At 41.8% G+C, this 18,785-nt stretch overlaps 1 protein-coding gene across 1 annotated transcript; it reads right to left on the reverse strand.

The window, feature by feature from the left end:
- Positions 1 to 6,828: 6,828 nt before the first annotated feature.
- Positions 6,829 to 18,509, reverse strand: LOC139455136 (sedoheptulokinase-like). Its single transcript, XM_071236693.1, has 6 exons — positions 18,182 to 18,509; positions 16,472 to 16,769; positions 14,044 to 14,219; positions 13,202 to 13,408; positions 12,528 to 12,655; positions 6,829 to 6,888 (listed from the first exon to the last, which is right to left on the reverse strand). The coding sequence occupies exons 1-6, from the start codon at positions 18,507 to 18,509 to the stop codon at positions 6,829 to 6,831; spliced, it is 1,197 nt and encodes a 398-aa protein (XP_071092794.1).
- Positions 18,510 to 18,785: the final 276 nt, after the last annotated feature.

Genomic DNA, 18,785 nt, shown 5'->3' on the forward strand with positions numbered 1-18,785 from the left:
ATGATCAAATTTTGTTATAACAAAGGAAGATAAAACAAACTGTGATCCCTTGTGTGATCCCTTGAACGTCCCATTTTCATTGGTGGAAGTAGAGGAAGCAATAGAGCGCGCTAAATTCAGAAAGGCGGCGGGTATCGATAATCTTCCTGCTGAGTGTCTGAAAAATCCTTTCTGCGTTGATATATTGTTTAAAATAATGACTCATTGTTTTAATAATGGAGTAGTACCTGATGCATGGCAACAGAGTATCATTAATTCTATTGCTAAATCTGACACCCATGTTCACAATCATGTCATGATAATATTTTAGCTGATGAGCAAAATCTCTTCAGAAAAAAGGAGCTCTACAGCATTTGTACAATAATCAAAAATAGAAAACAATCAAAGTTATCAACATTTTGCTGTTTTATTGACATGAAAAAAGCGTTTGATAATGTAAACAGAGACATGCATCAACCAAGTAAGCGAGCTTGACCACCCGATCCCGTTAGTTGCTTTTAACAACAAGCATAGTCGCCTTTAACGACAAGCATAGTTGCCTTTTACGGCAAGCATGGGTTGTGGAGACCTATTCTACCCCGGATCTTCACGGGTCGATATAATTTTGGGTAGTGATGAGGGTAGAGGAGGGTCCAAGTCTGCAACTTTCACCATCTGACAAAGTAAACTTTCCCGACATTTGCATCTCATGGCAATGAACTCTTGTCATTATGGGGCTTCGGGTGTCCCTGTCGAAGGTGCCGTATTTCGTTGTGCAGAGCTGCATCCTATAGGCGTGCCTGAAATATATGACCATCGGTTCGAATCCAGGTTCGCCCTAATCATGTTTCCCCGTTTGTCAGCATCGTGTTCAATGAGGAGTATAAATCAGTGATATTTCGCTTGGCAAAAATATCTTTGTTGATGTATGTAATCATTTTTACGAATACGTTTTAATATGTGTGTTACCTCTTTATTAAATATGTAAGGAATTAACCTATTTATTCTAAAGTTTGCTTTTAAAAGGCTCCCTTAGCCACTGATCAATTTGTAAATAGCATCATCGTAATTGATACACAGCATCTTAAATAGTCAGCACAATATTGTTGGGTTTAAACATTGAACTGACCTTTTATCTGTTGCAAATGGATCTCGATCAAGGGGAGAACAATTTACTTGTACAGTATGTTCCCATGTTTTTTTCAGGTGTACAATTGACTTGATTTTGCATGTCTTTGTGACAGGTGCCTTCGGAAAGGCAGGTTACGCTCGTCTTGTGCAAAAGGTTTTTGATTGACACAAAAGTCTTCAAAATACGAACACTACATATCTCTTGTTCTTGTTTTAGGTTTGATCGTTTCAGTGCCCCTCATGACGATTCTATCGTATTTGTTTGGACGCTCGTACCTGGGTCCTTGAAATTGGGAGAATTGTTGACACTCAAATGCTCAAAATATTCGTCTTTAAGACAAATTTTAGCCCCTCAACAATCCTAGTCTAATATGTTTTTTGATGGCGGAAATTAGTGTGGCAGGACTAGGTTCATCGTCTATCTCCACAATCTTCCCTTCACCTCCGATCACTTCACTGTCCTCGTTTAATTGGCTTCATTTCCCATTGGCTTCAACCTGTGTGTTCTCTGTCCATCATGTTGTTACAGTATTATCCTTCTGTTGCCACTACTTATTCATGTTATCCAACTCATTTATGCAATTGTTGTTACTGTTAATCCTCTACTGTGAATCATCCACTATATATTCTGTATAATATTCCCACACTTGGCTTGGGACTCAACCTGACGTGACCTTCCAAGCTCTCTACAATGCAAACATAAGCAAAGCTCTGCCCAGGGAGTTAGTCTCCATCCTGGAACCGCTCTTAGTGTACCGGGTTGGTGACTTCTCTCTGAAGACGTCTTACAGCTCTGAGATCTCGACCCTCTCCATCTCATTTGACTTGTCCAAACCTCAGGAGAAACCAAACTGGCCTGACCCCTTCTGCACCACACAGGAGGAAGAAGTCCCCATCAGACTCAATCATGGAGATCGAGGAGACCCTTCACCCCGACCCCCAGCCCTCAGTTGCAGCCAAGGAACTTGCTCCTCTCGAATCCAGAGTGGAGGAGCCCTTCCGGTCGCCTGAGGGAACGGGGCACGGGAGAAAGATGAGAAAGAGGAAGAGGAGAGAGATCCCCACTACCGAAGCTGTCTCCTGGACAATCCCGACTCCAGATTTACAAAATGCTAGACCGCCACATCGGTACCTCTCACTCTCAACGATAGTTATGCACAGACAACTCCAACCAAGGAGCACAGATCTGCAGCAGCGCTAGAGTTGAAGTCTCGTCCGAAAGTCACCCTTTAGGCTAGGAGGATCCTGGACCACACAAGGATCTCCCCACCCCCTGTATGCACCAAGTGCAGGACGGCCGCGTGTACATCAGTGCGCGTCCCTGGTCGACCATGGTTATGGTGCAGTACTTGGGGGAGGAGAGATTTGAGCACGAGATCAGCTAATTCCAGGAACTCTCGGGCTTCCTCTCTGGCTGCGATATGGCTTCTTCACCAGGCTTCATCAAGAACGCCGCTGCCCAGCTCACCATGAAGAAGCACCAGGACCTACCAGTCAAGGAGGAGCGCATCGTCAGGAGACTCCTGACGGGCAAGCTCGCCTAGTCTATCCAGGACCCCTCGTGCCACACAAACGGCGCCTTCTATCGCTTGACCCCACCCCCACCAACCCAAGCCCAACTTTTCCCATGTTATTACATTATTTCTTACATTCAAGTCCCTCCAAGCCAGACCCCTCCACCTAGCTTTTTAGATTAAGAACTGTACACGTTTATATTTTTTGGGGTTACACTTCCTTATTTATTCTTTACGTTTTTTCCCCCAATAGTTTAAGTGCAACCAAGTGTGTGAAATACGCGGAATGTATCATTTTACATCTCTACATGAGGAAATCGCACGTTAAATCTCCAACGTAGTTAGTTAGTCCTTATTCAGTCAGCTTGACAACGCTATAAGGATCTCTACTGAAACATTGCCTTTACATTATTAAAGAAGTTGTTATCCACAAATTGTGTCTACTTTGTTATCTGCCACCTTCTAAGTAATGCCTATCAAACAATTTTTGTAATTCACGTTTTGAAGAGTCCTGGTGTACCGTTTACACCCAAAATAGCTTAGTATAGTTCTGCTTGCAAGGGTTAGTTTGCAGCCTTCAAACCAGGAATTGCATTGGTCCATAGAAGGAACATAACTCATAATAACCAATGGTGGCGCTACGGTCGAGGCCAGGAATTCCAGCCTAGTTTGGCAAGGGTGGAACTGGAATTTTATAGTCAGTTAACTCTCGTGCCTCGGGAAGATGCGGTATTACTGGCTAACAACACTACTGTTGTCAGTACTGGTGTACAATGACTGAATATGTCTCTTGGTACTATCCACCAGTAAGCTGGACATCATTGAAATTCAAAGCAGACGATCGAACGTGACATTTCACGGTGTACCCGAATCTTGGCCAAATGAAACCAGGGATGATTGTGAATCGGTGGTAAGAAAAGTCCTTTAAGATCGGCTGAAACTAGATGACTCTAAGACAGTGATCAATCGAACACAAAGGATCATGGGAGGTAAGGCAACAATAGCTTGAAGCCCCGATGATCACCAGAGACGAGAAATAATTACATCAGCCAAGAAATTAAAGGTACATCGATGTGGATAAGCGAAGACTTCTGGAGGACAGTGAGAGAGAAGACGAGACATCTGAAATCGATGATGATTTGAGGCCAGGAGAAATGACCAACGAATTTATCAAAGATTTGACAAGTTGTATAATGACAGACGTGTGTACACCTATGATCTTGACAAGGGCAAGGTTGTTGTTTTGAGTAAGGCTGACAACGGGGCAGGAACTTCACGTGCAGACTCACAACCCGATTTCAATTTCAACGCCAGTCAATACAGATAGGAGTCCGGCCCGGCCTTGTGTAACAATGAAATTGACAACGCCAAGGACCTGTCTATCATGTGTTGGAACGTGAACGGTTTGAAAAATAAGCTAAATAATGACAGCTTCTAGTATTTTTGCACTGATCACAGTATCTTTGGTCTTGCAGAGATATGGAACAACTGCACCAAGGAAAGCATAGAGACTACGTTCCCAGAGTACAGTGTCTACACGAACTACAGAGAGTATAACTACCGAGGGGGCGTGTCTGTGTGTGTTCACACTTCCCTATTACTGTGTTATTACTGACTACAGAGACATGATATTCCTGTTATTTGATAAGAGTATATTTAATCTCACACGCAATTTACTTATTGGTTTTGTATATATCCATCCTGTAAATACTTCAGTAATGACAGACAATAGAATCCATAAGGGTATAGAGTACTGAGATAAAAGCTTGCCTGCTGTGTTATATGAACATCCAGATTGCAAAATTATTCTTCCTGGTGACTATAATGCACATTGTGGTAATTTGAAAGATTTTATTATCGACGATACAACAGATTTGTTACATGTTTAGCAGACGGGGAGTATATATCGGACGTATTTGACGTGCCATGCAGTACCAGAGATGATGTGTATAAAGAATACGAGAGGGATCTGGTAGACTTTTGTTGTACGATTTCTGTCCATATTGTAAATGGACGATTTGCTGGGGATAATGAAGGATCATTTACTTGATTTAAGGAGGGTGGCGCTAGTTTGGTTGATTATGTACTATGCTCAACTAGTTTTTTTGACAACATTTCTGACCTTAGCATACAAACTCGCTGTGATTCAGATCACTTTCCTATCATACTTACCCTCCATGGATGTGATAGACAGGTCGTTAATGTTAATGAAATGCACGTAAATAATATTCCTAGATATACCTGGAGAAATGAAATATGTGATGCCTATAAACATAATTAATGTTTCTGAGTCATTGCCTGCACTTCACATGGATGAGTTTATGCATGTATTGTCTTTGAATGTTGATTTAGCTGTTGAAGCTTTCACCAATGCTGTACATAATGGTTCCATTTCATGCGGATTACTTTCTACAGCTAGAAAATCAAAACGTACATCTGGAGAAAAATGGTATGATAAAGACTGTGAGGATATTGAAGATATAAAAGTTTAATGTATTAGATAAGTTAAGAGTTACTGGTGATAAAGAGATTCTTTCTAAATATTCCACATTAAGAAACAGTTATAGGTCTTCATGCAGGAAGAAAAGATTAGAATACGAAGAAACTTGTGTTCGTGATATTGTAGACAGTAGTGGAGATTCTGGACAAAGATAAGTGCATTGTCAAAGAAGACAAGTTGTAGTCCTGTTTCCAAAAAGATTTGCCAAGAAGATTGGTTTGATTATTTTAAGAATATTTTAAACCATACTGATATACTTGTGGACTAGGATATCATTGAGCAGGTAGATGATGTTATAAATAACCATAATGAACCACTGTGTGATTTCTGAACTGATGATGATGTAAATAATATTCTTTATGGTGATATTACACAGGAAGAGATCGGATCGTCCATAAGAGATCTGAAGCAGGGTAAAGCTGCAGGACCAGGTAGTATTAAGGCTGAGATGATCCAATGTTGCAGTACTGTTTTAATTCCATATTTGCCAGTTATGTATAATATTTTGTCAACGGGTAAATTTCCATCCGAATGGGCTAAGAGTGTTATTGTACCACTCCATAAAAAAGGAAAGCTTTGACTGTATTAATAATTATATAGGCATATCTTTGATGGAAATTTTTTTGGAAGTTATTCTCCTCTATTCTAAATGCGCGTCTTAAACACCTTTCTGATCACCTTTACAGTATACCCGAGGCCCAGGCAGGATTTAGGAAAGGCTATTACACAACGGATAATATTTCACTTTGCACAAGATCAGGCCATAACTGAATAACGGACATGATGTCCGTTATTCCGTTATGGCCTGATGAGACGCATAATGAGACGTTCAACCTTTCTCCACTTACATGTATTTAATTATTACTATATATATATGATGTTGTTGCATCATCTGTGTACATGGGCCGATGGCCTACAATACAGAAACAAACTTTCTACCAGCATGCTCAGCGCTGGAGATTGCTGTGTAACACTAATAAGAGCTCTGTCTTGTCTTTCGACAATGACAGAAGAGATTGTAATGGACCTGAGTCGAGATGTGACAATGACGATCCAAACTAGTACGATTTATGCTGGTTCTCTGATACACTGGTAGAAATCAAGTGAGTGAACTACTTGTGCGACGTAAGGCGCGACAGACAATCAACTTGAAATAGTGAAATAGATGTTGGTCTCAGAGTTGGAGGATTGAGCCCAGTATCTTCATCGAATAGAGGGCACGGGTGGCCCAGTCGTCTAAGGCGCCGCAATTCGCTGTGCAGAGTTGCGTCCCTTGGGCACGCCTGAAACCTATGATTGTGGGTTCGAATCCCGGTTCGCCCCGATTATGTTTCTAGGTTTTTCAGCACCATACCCGTGCTCGTGGGTTTCACCGAAGTGGTAAACGTCTGAGACCTGCAACACTTCGGACTTTCCTCCAACATTAAGCTGACAGGCTGTGTTATAACTGGAATACTGTTAAAGGCGGCGTTGAACCCAACTCACTCACTCACTCATCGAATATCTGGCAACGAGTAATCTCTCCCTCTGCTCTTTAATGCAACGATCGTGAGATCTGAGACGATCAGCGAGACGGCAACACGACAACGCTACTTTGCATGACCTTCACAGGAGATCCCCCAGAGCTGCTACAACTCAGATTCTAGGATTATGGTCAATGCTTGGCAAGGTGGAGAAAATTAAGTTTCTCTTTCTGGGATGACATCAGAACTGTGTCTGCTCTGGCACTCTGAATGTGATGGCACTGTTAAGCACTGCACTGTGCTGTGCAGGAACAGAGAAATGTGCTTACAGGGAAATAGAAACCATTTGAATAGTAACAGTTCATAAATTACACATCTATTTATGGTTTTAGTAGTTAAGTAGACAGGGGTCGGCATGAAACTAGATTCACTTATAATGTCATGATAGTTTGCTTTACTGCATTACAGTGTATAAATTTGAGGCTTTCCTTTTTGTGTTTGTAACGGAAATGCATGATAGTTATTATGTATTATGTATTATATCCAAATATTTTCGGTCACATCATAATTGTTCAAAGAATTGTTATTGTAGTTTGAGGGTAACCTTTTGGAATCTTATGGTTAAAAGCGGAGACATGAGTCTATGAAGGAGACTGCAACACTGAGCAAATCTAAGAAAACACTCTTCCACAAAGTGTTCATGCCGAAATCACTGGTGTGATGTCGTATATGACTGTATGTCCGTTATCAGTCACAACTAATGTCTGACTTTGACAATTGATTTGCCTATGCATGTTTATGACGGGTGCCCCCAATGAGTCAGGACACGCACACCTTTACGTGAACACTTTGTCTCATCACTTTGTGAAACTGATTCATAGACATGCTTATGACGCAACCGGAACCACACTAAGGACCCTTCAAATGGAGATTGCTTATGGTCATAGTTATTTAAGCAAAGTTGATCAACCTCATACCCAAGGTTCTCCGTTGGCACCGGCATTAGCATAAGTCCTCAAGACTCCATGACTTGTGCAAAGAGGCGATTTTATTGGATTGCGCCATGAATGAATGGTTGGTTGGTTTGTTGCTTAACGCCGCACTCAGCAATATTCGATCTATATGACGGCGGTTTATAAATAATCGAATCTGGACCAGACAATCCAGTGATTGATATCATGAGCATCGATCCACGCAATTGGGATTGATGACATGCATCAACCAAGTTAGCGAGCCTAACCACCCGATCCCGTTAGTCGCCTTTTACGGCAAGCATGGGTTGCTGAAGACTATTCTACCCCGGATCTTCACGGATAGATTTAGTGTATTTAGTGTTTGTTTGCAAGTGTTGACTTGAATTCAAAATAAACCTATTTAAATTATTTAGTGTTGGTATTCTGCACCAGATTAATTCTAGTGTTGTTTCTGCTGAATAATAATGGATGTACCAAGACTACTGGATGAAAATAGACAGGAAAATCCTCGAAGAAAACGGGCATTTGATTCTTCGAAAACGGCGAAACAACGAAATGAAAAAAGAAAACAATCGTCGTCTACTGACGTTTCTGAAACTATTCGCTTTCATCCCCCCCACCCGGCATATAATGCGGGGTATATAGCTATGGGTATGTCCGTCCGCCCGTCTGTCTGTCTGAATCGTTTCCGGAGCAGAACTCAAAAACCGTTAAATATTTCTTCTTCAAACTTTTCATTTATATCACTAAAGTGGTGAAGTTGTGCCTTTTGCTATTTTGGAATTTTTCCAATTTTTTTTATTTTCCAATTTTCATGAAAGCATGCTGGACATAGGCTAACTTTGTGAGGGATGTTTGTTTCCGGAGCAGAACTCCGAAACTGTTAAGAATTTCTTCATCAAACTTTGCATTTATATCACTCAAGTGGTGAAGTTATGCCTTTTGCCATTTTGCAATTTTTCATCTCAAATTTTCATGAAAACATGTTGGACATCGGTTCACTATGTAAGTGATGTTAGTTTCCGAAACAGAACTAAAAAACTGTTGAATATTTCTCCATGTTACTTTTCATAGGTCTAATCTACATACTAAACTGGTGCCTTTTTCTACTTTAGGATTTAATTTTTTTTCTGTTTTCAGTCTCCACGGAAGCCAATTCGACTTAGGTTCAATTTGGGATGAGGTTAATTTCTTGAACAGAACTGAGAAACTGTGCGATGGTTCTCCACAAAACTTTGCACAAGCATCATCTAGTTTGCATAAAAAACCCCACAGAAACACACTTGTGTTACTTTCTATTTCATATGGATGCGACCATGGTGGATCTTTAGTGGGTAAACAATGTATGCTTCTTTCAAGAACATTCAACTCTTGACTCATTACATACAGAATTGCACATTTACTTGTGGTTACTTAACAGACAGCTGCCGGGGGGATATGTCATCTTTCTGATGACTCTTGTTTGAATCAACATGGAGCTCCGGGATGCTTTTGAACAGACCGAACCTTCTCAACGTGAATTGTTGATACCACCTTCTGAACGTGAAGACACCTCCGTGGACCTCTTCGTTGTTACTCAGTCAGGGCTACAGAATTTAACTGATCGGGGTCAATATAATACAACTGAAGAGAATTGTACGCACGCCTAAAAAGTGCATGAAATAAGCAGATTTTGACATGTCGGAAAGTGTACTTCAGTAGTGGTCAGCATTGTGTTAGAAGGAACACGTCTCGTCACACTGAAGGGGGATGTTTCAAGCGAATACTCGTAATGTTCATTGCTTGTTGATGTCTGGACTTCGTTTTGTACAATATGAAAGGTTTTGTACACATGCTAACATGGGCGTTTGTTCTTAGGCATTCGTCAGTTCGCTTTATGATCGTCATTATGACATTGTTAGTGCTATGGCTAAGGAATCGGGTTAGGCTGTGTCGAAAGAGGCTGTGGGTATCACATTGTTGAAATCTATTGGTCAGAAAGAAGATTATCGAGGCATTGACATTATGACAAGCTCGTCTTGGGTGGAGAAAAAAGGCAGCTGAGAGCAACATTGTCGCTTTGAGTTGCGAGACCAAGAAATGTGTCCATGCCGAAGAAGTGACAAGAGAGGATGATCCGTGTAGCCAGCGACATGACATGCATGGTTCTCGAAAATTGTATACTACTGACCACCCGTTAGTCGCCTCTTACGACACGCATGGTTCTCTATTACGGCAGGCATGGGTTGCTGGAGACCTGTTCTACCCCGGATCTTCACGTGTCTCTTTCGGTATCACATGTTCTGATACAAACACGCATCTGTCTAGTTAATATAGAGTTTCCTTTATGGAATAAAGTGACGTTATTTATATATATTTTCTGGTTTACACTTTCCCACAAAACACACAAAATAAATATCCCAGGTGGTCTTCGCAGTCGTGCGACATGTATGCTCAAAAGATGAAACAATACGACTCACTTTTTCTCCATATGCAATACCCAATCCTACCTCCCAAAACAATCAAGTCTTTAGGTTTTCTGTCTAAGTCAGACTTTGCAAACTGTGTCTTCCATTATGTTCAGATCGCCGTCATATATACGCCGAAATGAGAAGGGATCATGAGACATGAATGTTATGATCGTTCGTGTTGAGACAGCTTTGAAAAATGTCAGCCACAGATAGAACGATTAGATTTTGACACTTCAGTGAGCGACCCGTGAAGAATCCGGGGTAGAATAGGTCTTCAGCAACCCATGCTTGCCGTAAAAGGTGACTATGCTTGTCGTAAAAGGCGACTAACAGGATCGGCGGGTCAGGCTCGCTGACTTGGTTGATGAATGTCATCGATCCCAATTGAGTGGATCGATGCTCATGATATTAATCACTTATTTACAGACCGCCGACATATAGCTGGAATATTGCTGAGTGCGGCGTTAAACAACAAACCAACCAACCAACACTTCCGTGAGCGGTCGTCAAATCTTTCTGAGCAACTGGAATTGTTGATTCTGGTTGTCCACAGTATCATGTGAGCTCTCTACCTTTGCTTTTGTGCAGCTTTTCATCCCCACTACTGATCCCCTACGGTAATTTCAAACCAACCATCAAGAGTTGTACGCGGGATCTCATGCAGAGGTACTGTAAGTCCCCATGATCCCCATTGAGGTGGCCTAGCTTTGGTTACTGGTGGCCTGTAGCCCGTGTTTTAAAACTGTATATATAATATTGTTATGCTCAAATATGTTTCATGAATTGTTTCTAAATATAGTATGGTCAAATATGTTTTACAACTTGTTTTTAAACAAAACTTTGCATTAATGACAAAATTGTAAATATATTAACTTGGTCTCGTCACTCACTCATGCAAAAGAGGTGGGACCCAAGTAAGAAACAATAAACTTCACGAATTAAAACCAACATTCGGTCATAGCTATTGGGTTGTCAGTCAAGACATGACGAGGTCGTTTAAGACGATGTATTGGCCACAGATGGTTTACCCACGAACATCTGCTTAAGACAGATGAGGACCAACCTCCAAAGTGTATCCCTTGTAATAAAAGGTTCGCCGTCAAGTATGTATTGCTTGACTGCGTGGACTTTGCAATCGCAAGGGATTCACATTATCTGAAAGATCTCTTTTTCTGTGTCATCGGGCATCTCATCTTGAATTAGTTGAACGAAATTGGTCTGTATTATAAATTTTAAATATGTATGTGAATAATTAAATGCTTGTTTGTAAATTTGGCGTGATGCTATTATCAACTGACATTATTGAAGGCTCTGTCCAGCGGGTGAAAGTACCGTAAAATTATTGTCCCCCTGTGTAACACGTAATCCTATCATAATCGATGTAACTATTATCAACCAGTGTTTTTAAGACAACTCATTGTTGAATATTTTTTAATATTGGCTAGCATTGTGCACAACCACCAGTGGCTAAAGTGATGACGTAAATCCTGCTGGGGTATCATGCAGGAAGTCTAGATACTGTAAGTCCCCATGATCCCCAGCGAGGTGGCCTAGCTTTGGTTACTGGTGGCCTATAGCCCGTGTTTTTAACTGTATTAATGCTATTGTTATGTTAAAATATGTTACATCAATTGTTTTTAAATAAAGTATGATCAAATATGTTTCATAACTTGTTTTTAAATATAATTTTGTATAAGTAACTAAATTGTAAATATATTAACTTGGTCTCGTCGCTATATGACTGGAATAATGCCGATGCGACGTTAAATTGTTACTCACTCACTTATGCAGCTTTGTAATCAGATTGGGAAGGCGTCGTGTACAACGTCATGAACCTCTAAGACCCACTGGTATAATTCCAACTGGTAAAACTCCGCGAGAGGTAGACAACATGTTCCTTGTGTCTCATTCTGTGACTTGCAGACTTTGGAACAGGTTTCCGCAGACACAAAAATTAATGATCTACCTCGCACAGGGCGCCTAGGTCAACAAAACAAGTCGAGTATCGATAGTCAGAAATCGAGGGTGAGGGTGGAACTGGCACTATAACACATTAAACCTCTTCATTTTGTACCGCTTGGTCCTTTAATTTTGCTTTTATGGCCAAAAATATACGTATTGCGTTTCTTTATTTTTCAAGAGGAAATATTTCAGCGATTTGGTTTAAGGTGTGCACATTTTACAAATACACAAACATATTATTTCTGAAGTCATCTTAGGGGGTAGGCTAGTTTTTGACATCGAGCTCAGACTATCTACTTCACCACAAGGGCTGCACCCAAGGCAGAACTACATTCTTCGCCGTGAACGACAACGGTGACGTCGTACAACTCGCGAAGGCGTTGACTTATCGATGGTATAGCTGCTGTCACATGGCCAACAGTGTGTATCGTTAATATTCCTTGCCCCTTAAGGTACTCAGCATTCATATGATTGCTGATTTCATCGACAACACCAAAGCAGAGTGATTGGAAAACCTGCCCTAAAGTCATGTTTTCGGGAGTTATCCCCCTTACGCTGCAGGAAGGTGAAGGTTGGAAGAATGTTCCAAATAATTTGGGGTCTATATTAAGATTGCTGCTTGTTGCATCCTGGGCGAGTGAAGGCAGTTTTCTCCATATAGTTTCTTCATCCACGACCGCACCTAAAAACAAAGGTGTTTGCATACAAACACTGCAAACATCGTGACATGATTATCAAATATATGCTTACTTATGAAAATGAACATTATAGATACAACGTTACATAACATATATTTCTACATAGTGTTATGTTCAATGCAGCGCGGTGAGGAACCGACCATTTGATATTTGGTGTGTGTGTGTGTGTGTGGGGGGGGGTGTTTGTGTGTGTGTGTGTGGGGGTGATGATGGGGGGATGTGATTATTGAGGGGTACTGAGATTTTGTCTGCATAATTTTTCAGCTTAAGGTGCAGAATCATTCCTAAAAAAATACAACTGTGAGCATGAGTATTTCTTAAAGAAAACATTGCAACGGTGTTATTTTTGTGGCAGACAATTATTTTTCAACAATCTGAAGTATATATCTTTTCCTTTACAAAACCTTCTGGGGCAATTGTTTCCGATCGACTAAGTCCAAACCGCGGAATGGAATCAACTCAGATGTCCGTACATGAACGCACTTCAAGGATATTCTACTCAATCTATCCAGATGATATAAACAACGTACCCAAATCCTGCAACCAGCTGTACAACATCTTGACAAAGGCCTCCAGGACATTCCCACCGTCCAACCCATTGCAGGATGCATAATGACCTCCATGGAAGAAGGGCTGATACTCCAGGTTTGCGGGCGTATCTGGGGCACGCTTGTTAGGGTCGAAGCTGGCGTCAGTTATGACGTAACCAAGTTGTGTCGACGTTCCAATATAGAACACTAGAAAATGAAGAAAGTATGCAAGTGGATACACAATGCGGTGATTTCAGGTTAGAATAGGTCCACGGGAAACTATGTTAGTCGTAAGAGGCGACCAAAGCAATTGGTCAAATTGCGTGTCATCGTACTCCGACGGCGTGCATCTTTGCTTATAATTTCAATCACTGGATCATCTGGTCAAAACTCGATTATATAGAGTCACCGTCACACAGCTGAAATATTATGGAGTGCAGCGTTAAACACCAACAGACCATTCCACGATATACCGTCTGTATAGCGAAGCAGTTAATTACGACCTCATAAGACCACGTTTCAGTGGAGTTCTGCTGGATTGTCTACTCAACACAAAGTCATTTACTCTGATGCCCGTAAAGATCCCGGGTAGAACAGGTCTTCAGCAACCCAGGCTTCCCGTAAAAGGCGACTGTGCTTGTCGTAAGAGGCGACTAACGGGATGGGGTGGTCATGCTCGCTGACTTGTTAAAGCATGTCATCGATCCTAATTGTGTGGATCGATGCTCATGATGTCAATCACTGGATTGTTTGATCCAGACTCGATTATTTACAGACCGTCGTCATATAGCTTGAATATTGCTGAGTGCGGCATTAAACATCAAACAAACAAACAAACAAACCTGCATCGTGCACCCCGGGTCTGACAGAGTGCACTGCACACTGGGTGTCCATCGCACCCACATACACTGGCACCCCGTCCTGTATGTGGCCCCAGGGGCGGGGCAGGTGCCCCACAACAGTACCGCTCGGAACAAGAGACGGCAGCATGTGAACCGGGAACCCTGCTTCCTCTAATCTGAAACAGTGGATAAATGTGAGTCAATGTCAATGCAAGTCAGCAAAATTACGTGCATTCTTCGGAAGTGATTTTGCTTCGCTACTAACAGTGTTCCAGCTGCCTCACGTCTATATATATAAATAAGTGAGTGAGTGAGTGAGTATGGTTTTACGCCGCTTTTAGCAATATTCCAGCCATATCACGGCGGGGGACACCAGAAATGGGCTTCACACATTGTACCCATGTCGGGAATCGAACCCGGGTCTTCGGCGTGACGAGCTACCGCTTTAACCACTAGGCTACCCGACCGCCCCTATAAATAAGTCTTGACCACAAACAATGGTCATCTTCACGAGGCAAGAGAGTTAACGGACTATAACAGTCCAGTTTCCACTCTTGCCGAACTTGGATGTTATTATGGAGTTACATTTTGGCTGGACTAACGAGTCTATGAATTGTCCAATCAAAATCGAGCAACGAAATCAAAAACCGGTTCGGAAACTGTCTTGCAGATTTCGGTCGATTGCAGGATTTGCAAAGCATGTGCACCGCAAACTCGTCAACAGATATTTTCCAAATCTGTTCATGCTTTTAATCAAGGTGCTCGCGGGATTTGATGTACTTCGCGATGAAAGACCCGTTATATCCAAAGATATATCTTGATTATCGATCAGATCGTCTTGACTGGGCGCCGCCATTTCGTTTGAAAAGGGACATTACTCGTAATAGCCACTGGTGGCGTTACGATCGAGCCCAGGAATTCCAGCCTAGTTCGGCAAGGGTGGAAACTGGACTTTTAAAGTCAGTTAACTCTCTTGCCTCGGGAAGATTACAATGGTTGACTGTATTGTCATGTTACTGTCAACACACGCCGAGGTTCGATGACACGCAAACAACCCAGGTACAGAGCCTGGATGCTGTGACAGTCGGCTCTTGTGACAGGGGTACAATCCTGACCTGGAATCCTAACGGGCGTGGCATTTGTACATTGCACAACACACAAGTGTCATAGTCAATACAATGATCACATGACATCACGTCATGTCAGAGGTGTTTCTACCTTATAGTGCGACACTACTACATCCTCCGTTATATCATCATATGGACTACAAAAATGCTATAACCTTAAGGAAAATAACGGAAAAACAAATTGCGTAACATATTGTAAGTAAATATTGTTTCGTGTTGGTTATCGTTATGTTTGTTGTGACAACATCTTGAAACTCACTTTAGTTATTTGATCTGTGATCTGTGAAGATTCCGGTGTAGATAGGTCTTCAGCAACCAATGCTTGCCGTAAAAGGCGACAATGCTAAGTCCTAAGAGGCGACTAACGGGATCGGGTGGTCAGGCTCGGTGACTTGGTTGATGCAGTTTTGTGGATCGATGTTCATGATATCAATCACTGGATTGTCTGGTCCAGACGCAATTATTTCCAGACCGCCGTCATATAGCGGGAATATTGCTGAGTGTGGCGTTAAACAACAAACCAACCATCCAACCAATATTTGATCTGTGCACATAGATGTATATATGCAAGAGGGATATCAACATGAGTGAGTGAGTGAGTGAGTTGCGTTTAACGCCGCTTTTAACAGTATACCAGTTATATCACGGCGTGTCAGTTTAATGTGGGAGGAAAGCCCGAAGTGATGCACATCTCAGACGTTTGCCACTTCGATGAAACCCACGAGCACGGTGCTGACAAACCTAGAAACATAATCGGGGCGAACCGGGATTCGAACCCACAATCATAGGTTTCTGGCATGCCCAAGGGACGGGACTTCAGCAAGGCGTTAGAAAGGCAAGAAAAAACCAACTATTAAAATATGTAAGTTTAAGTTTGAATTTCCACCAACCGGCAAATTGCGTGATGTATACTAACCGCCAAAAGAAATGCGAACAATAAAAATTACATATAGAGAAGTATGTACGTTAAGAGAGGTTTCCAATGTGACAATACAAACAATCAGCCAAATGTAAACCCAGCGTGACTTCATGCCTATCACATCTTTGCTGCACCTCATTTCCAAACTTTACACGCTAAACATGCACGAGGCAAATTTATTAATGGTGCACCTCGAGTCATGGATCTATGACATCACATGTGATGCGTTCATGAGCATTGGCGTACGCATACCAGTATGTTCGTTTGTGCATCAAACGAATAAATATGAAAATGAGTAAGTTTTCATAAATCAACCAACAGGTATGGTATTTGCGTTTCTTTTGGTGGTGAGTATATGTAAAAATGTCTATTTCCCACTCACATATCTGAATTCCAGGACGCAGACTTGGCGTCGAAGTACCCAAAGCTGTATGCTAGCAGCTCAGATGTAGTAGCTGTCCCTCGCTCACACAAGCCTGCAATTAGGTATTCGATGATCGTCCCCGCGCAGTCGTAACCTTTCTCCTCTATCAGTCCAGGACGATGTTTTTGTAGCCACTGCAGTGTGACCCAGCCCATACCTGCTTTGATTGGTATATTTGAGTCCGGTGGGGGCAGGGACGACACGAACTCAGGGGTGCTGCGTCTATCCATCCACGTGTACAGGTTACTGCTACTGCCTGGATCAAACAACCACTGGATGAAGACTGATTTAGTCCATAGCTTCGTTGACGGTTAAATTAAAAGCAATGTGGTTCTACATTCAAATGTTTTCATTACTTTATTATCTGTCAGGCTAGCTGACTTGGTTGATGCATGTCATCGATCCCAATTGCGTGGATCAATGCTCATGATATCAATCACTTGATTGTCTGGTCCAGACTCGATTATTTACAGACCGCCGTCATATAGCTGGAATATTGCTGAGTGTGGCGTTAAACAACAAACAAGCAAACAAACAAACAAAACAAATATTTCTCAAACTAGATCCTTATAAGTGAAATCTCTTTACTCCCGATGGTTAATCTTGACAAAAACATACCCTGGATAATACGTTTTGGAACATCAATATAGCTCAGGATACATTACGATTTACTAATGATTCGTTGATCAGAAATTACGTTTATCTTGACGATTTCAATGGGCACGCAACCGCCCGGATTAATCGTCTTTCACTGTACACCAGATGATTTCTTAAAGACATTTTAAAGATGTCATTCGAAATTTGCAAATAGTTTATACTTTATCTTTCTTAAAGAATGAACTTGCCTTTAATTTTTCAAAAGTTAAAAAATAAAAAAAGGAAATTATAATTGTGTCAAAACATAAAAATATTAATAAAGTCTTGATCATCCGATACGCTTCTCGAAGGGAGTGAGTGAGAGAGTGAGTATGGTTTTACGCCGCTTTTAGCAATATTCCAGCAATATCACGGCGGGGGACACCAGAAATGGGCTTCACACATTGTACCCATGTCGGGAATCGAACCCGGGTCTTCGGCGTGACGAGCGAACGCTTTAACCACTAGGCTACCCGACCGCCCCTTCTCGAAGGGAAGTTTCTAGAAGGCTGAAGGTACCTGAGGATGATTCGGGACTCTTTTCAACTGTGCATGCTGAGTGCGGATACCTATTTGGAAACACCAAATTCCCTCAAGCTTCCCACACTATTCTGAATTCAAGAACTGAGACAAGGCTGATTTAAGACATTGGGCAGTGACAAACATTCGTTAACAAACCAACATTAATTCTAGGGATTGTTACTTATGCTGCTGCCATTTATTTGACATACCATTTGATTGTAACCCTAAAGTAGTGTGTTTAAATATAATATCTTGATTTTGCGATGATTGTATGCGTACAATTGCTGGGTTAACCGAAACGAAAAGGAAAGACAAGGTTCCTATATTAATCAATGTCTATTTCATATCAGGATCGACCGTGTATTTTTTCGGTTCAAGCTTTTGTAAAAATCCGCTCATATTAATTTGCTAAGAGAAAAAGCAATGGTTGTTTTCAAGATGTAGCCGAAAAAATATCTTTTTAAACACAAAAATCCAAGAACTATCAAGACAAGCCCAGAGATACTTCACCTGCAACCAGATGCCCTGTGTCCGGGTGGATGTTACATCCGCGTCCCCCGGGCCACATGATCAGTCCGGTTCCCTGACCGGTCACGGCGATCCCCGCAACCCTCTTCTGCTGGGTAGTGGTCATCTGCTGCAGACACTCCTCCAGGGTGCTGAGAATGGTTCCCGGGGATTGTTCAGACCCGAGAGAGCCTATATCACTCTCTACCTGCGCCTTGGAGGGGCGGGACACTACAAACACCTGTTCCTCTGTCTGGATGTCTATCAAACTCAGCTTGATGCATGATGTTCCCAGGTCGATTCCCAGAGCTAGGCGTCTTTCTGGAGACATTGCAGAATACGGAAAATCCTTGCGCTTGTGATTAATCCGGTATGATAAATGGTCTCCAAAAATGTCTGCCTTTCCGATGCAGTTTTTCCACTCAGTTGTTGTTTTCTTGACCCAATAAAACACGTGCTCCTATAGTCAGTATTTAATTCGTGTAAAGAAACATATATTGAACAGCAGCAATGGTGAATAATGAAGTCTCTGAACCACCAGATATTGAACTCGTGTACACAGCGGTCGTGAAGCCGCAAACTCAGTCCTTTAAGCCAGTCTAGATTA

Source organism: Haliotis cracherodii, unplaced genomic scaffold (assembly GCF_022045235.1).
Source record: "Haliotis cracherodii isolate W230 unplaced genomic scaffold, xgHalCrac1.p SCAF_11, whole genome shotgun sequence".
Lineage (NCBI taxonomy): Eukaryota > Metazoa > Mollusca > Gastropoda > Lepetellida > Haliotidae > Haliotis > Haliotis cracherodii.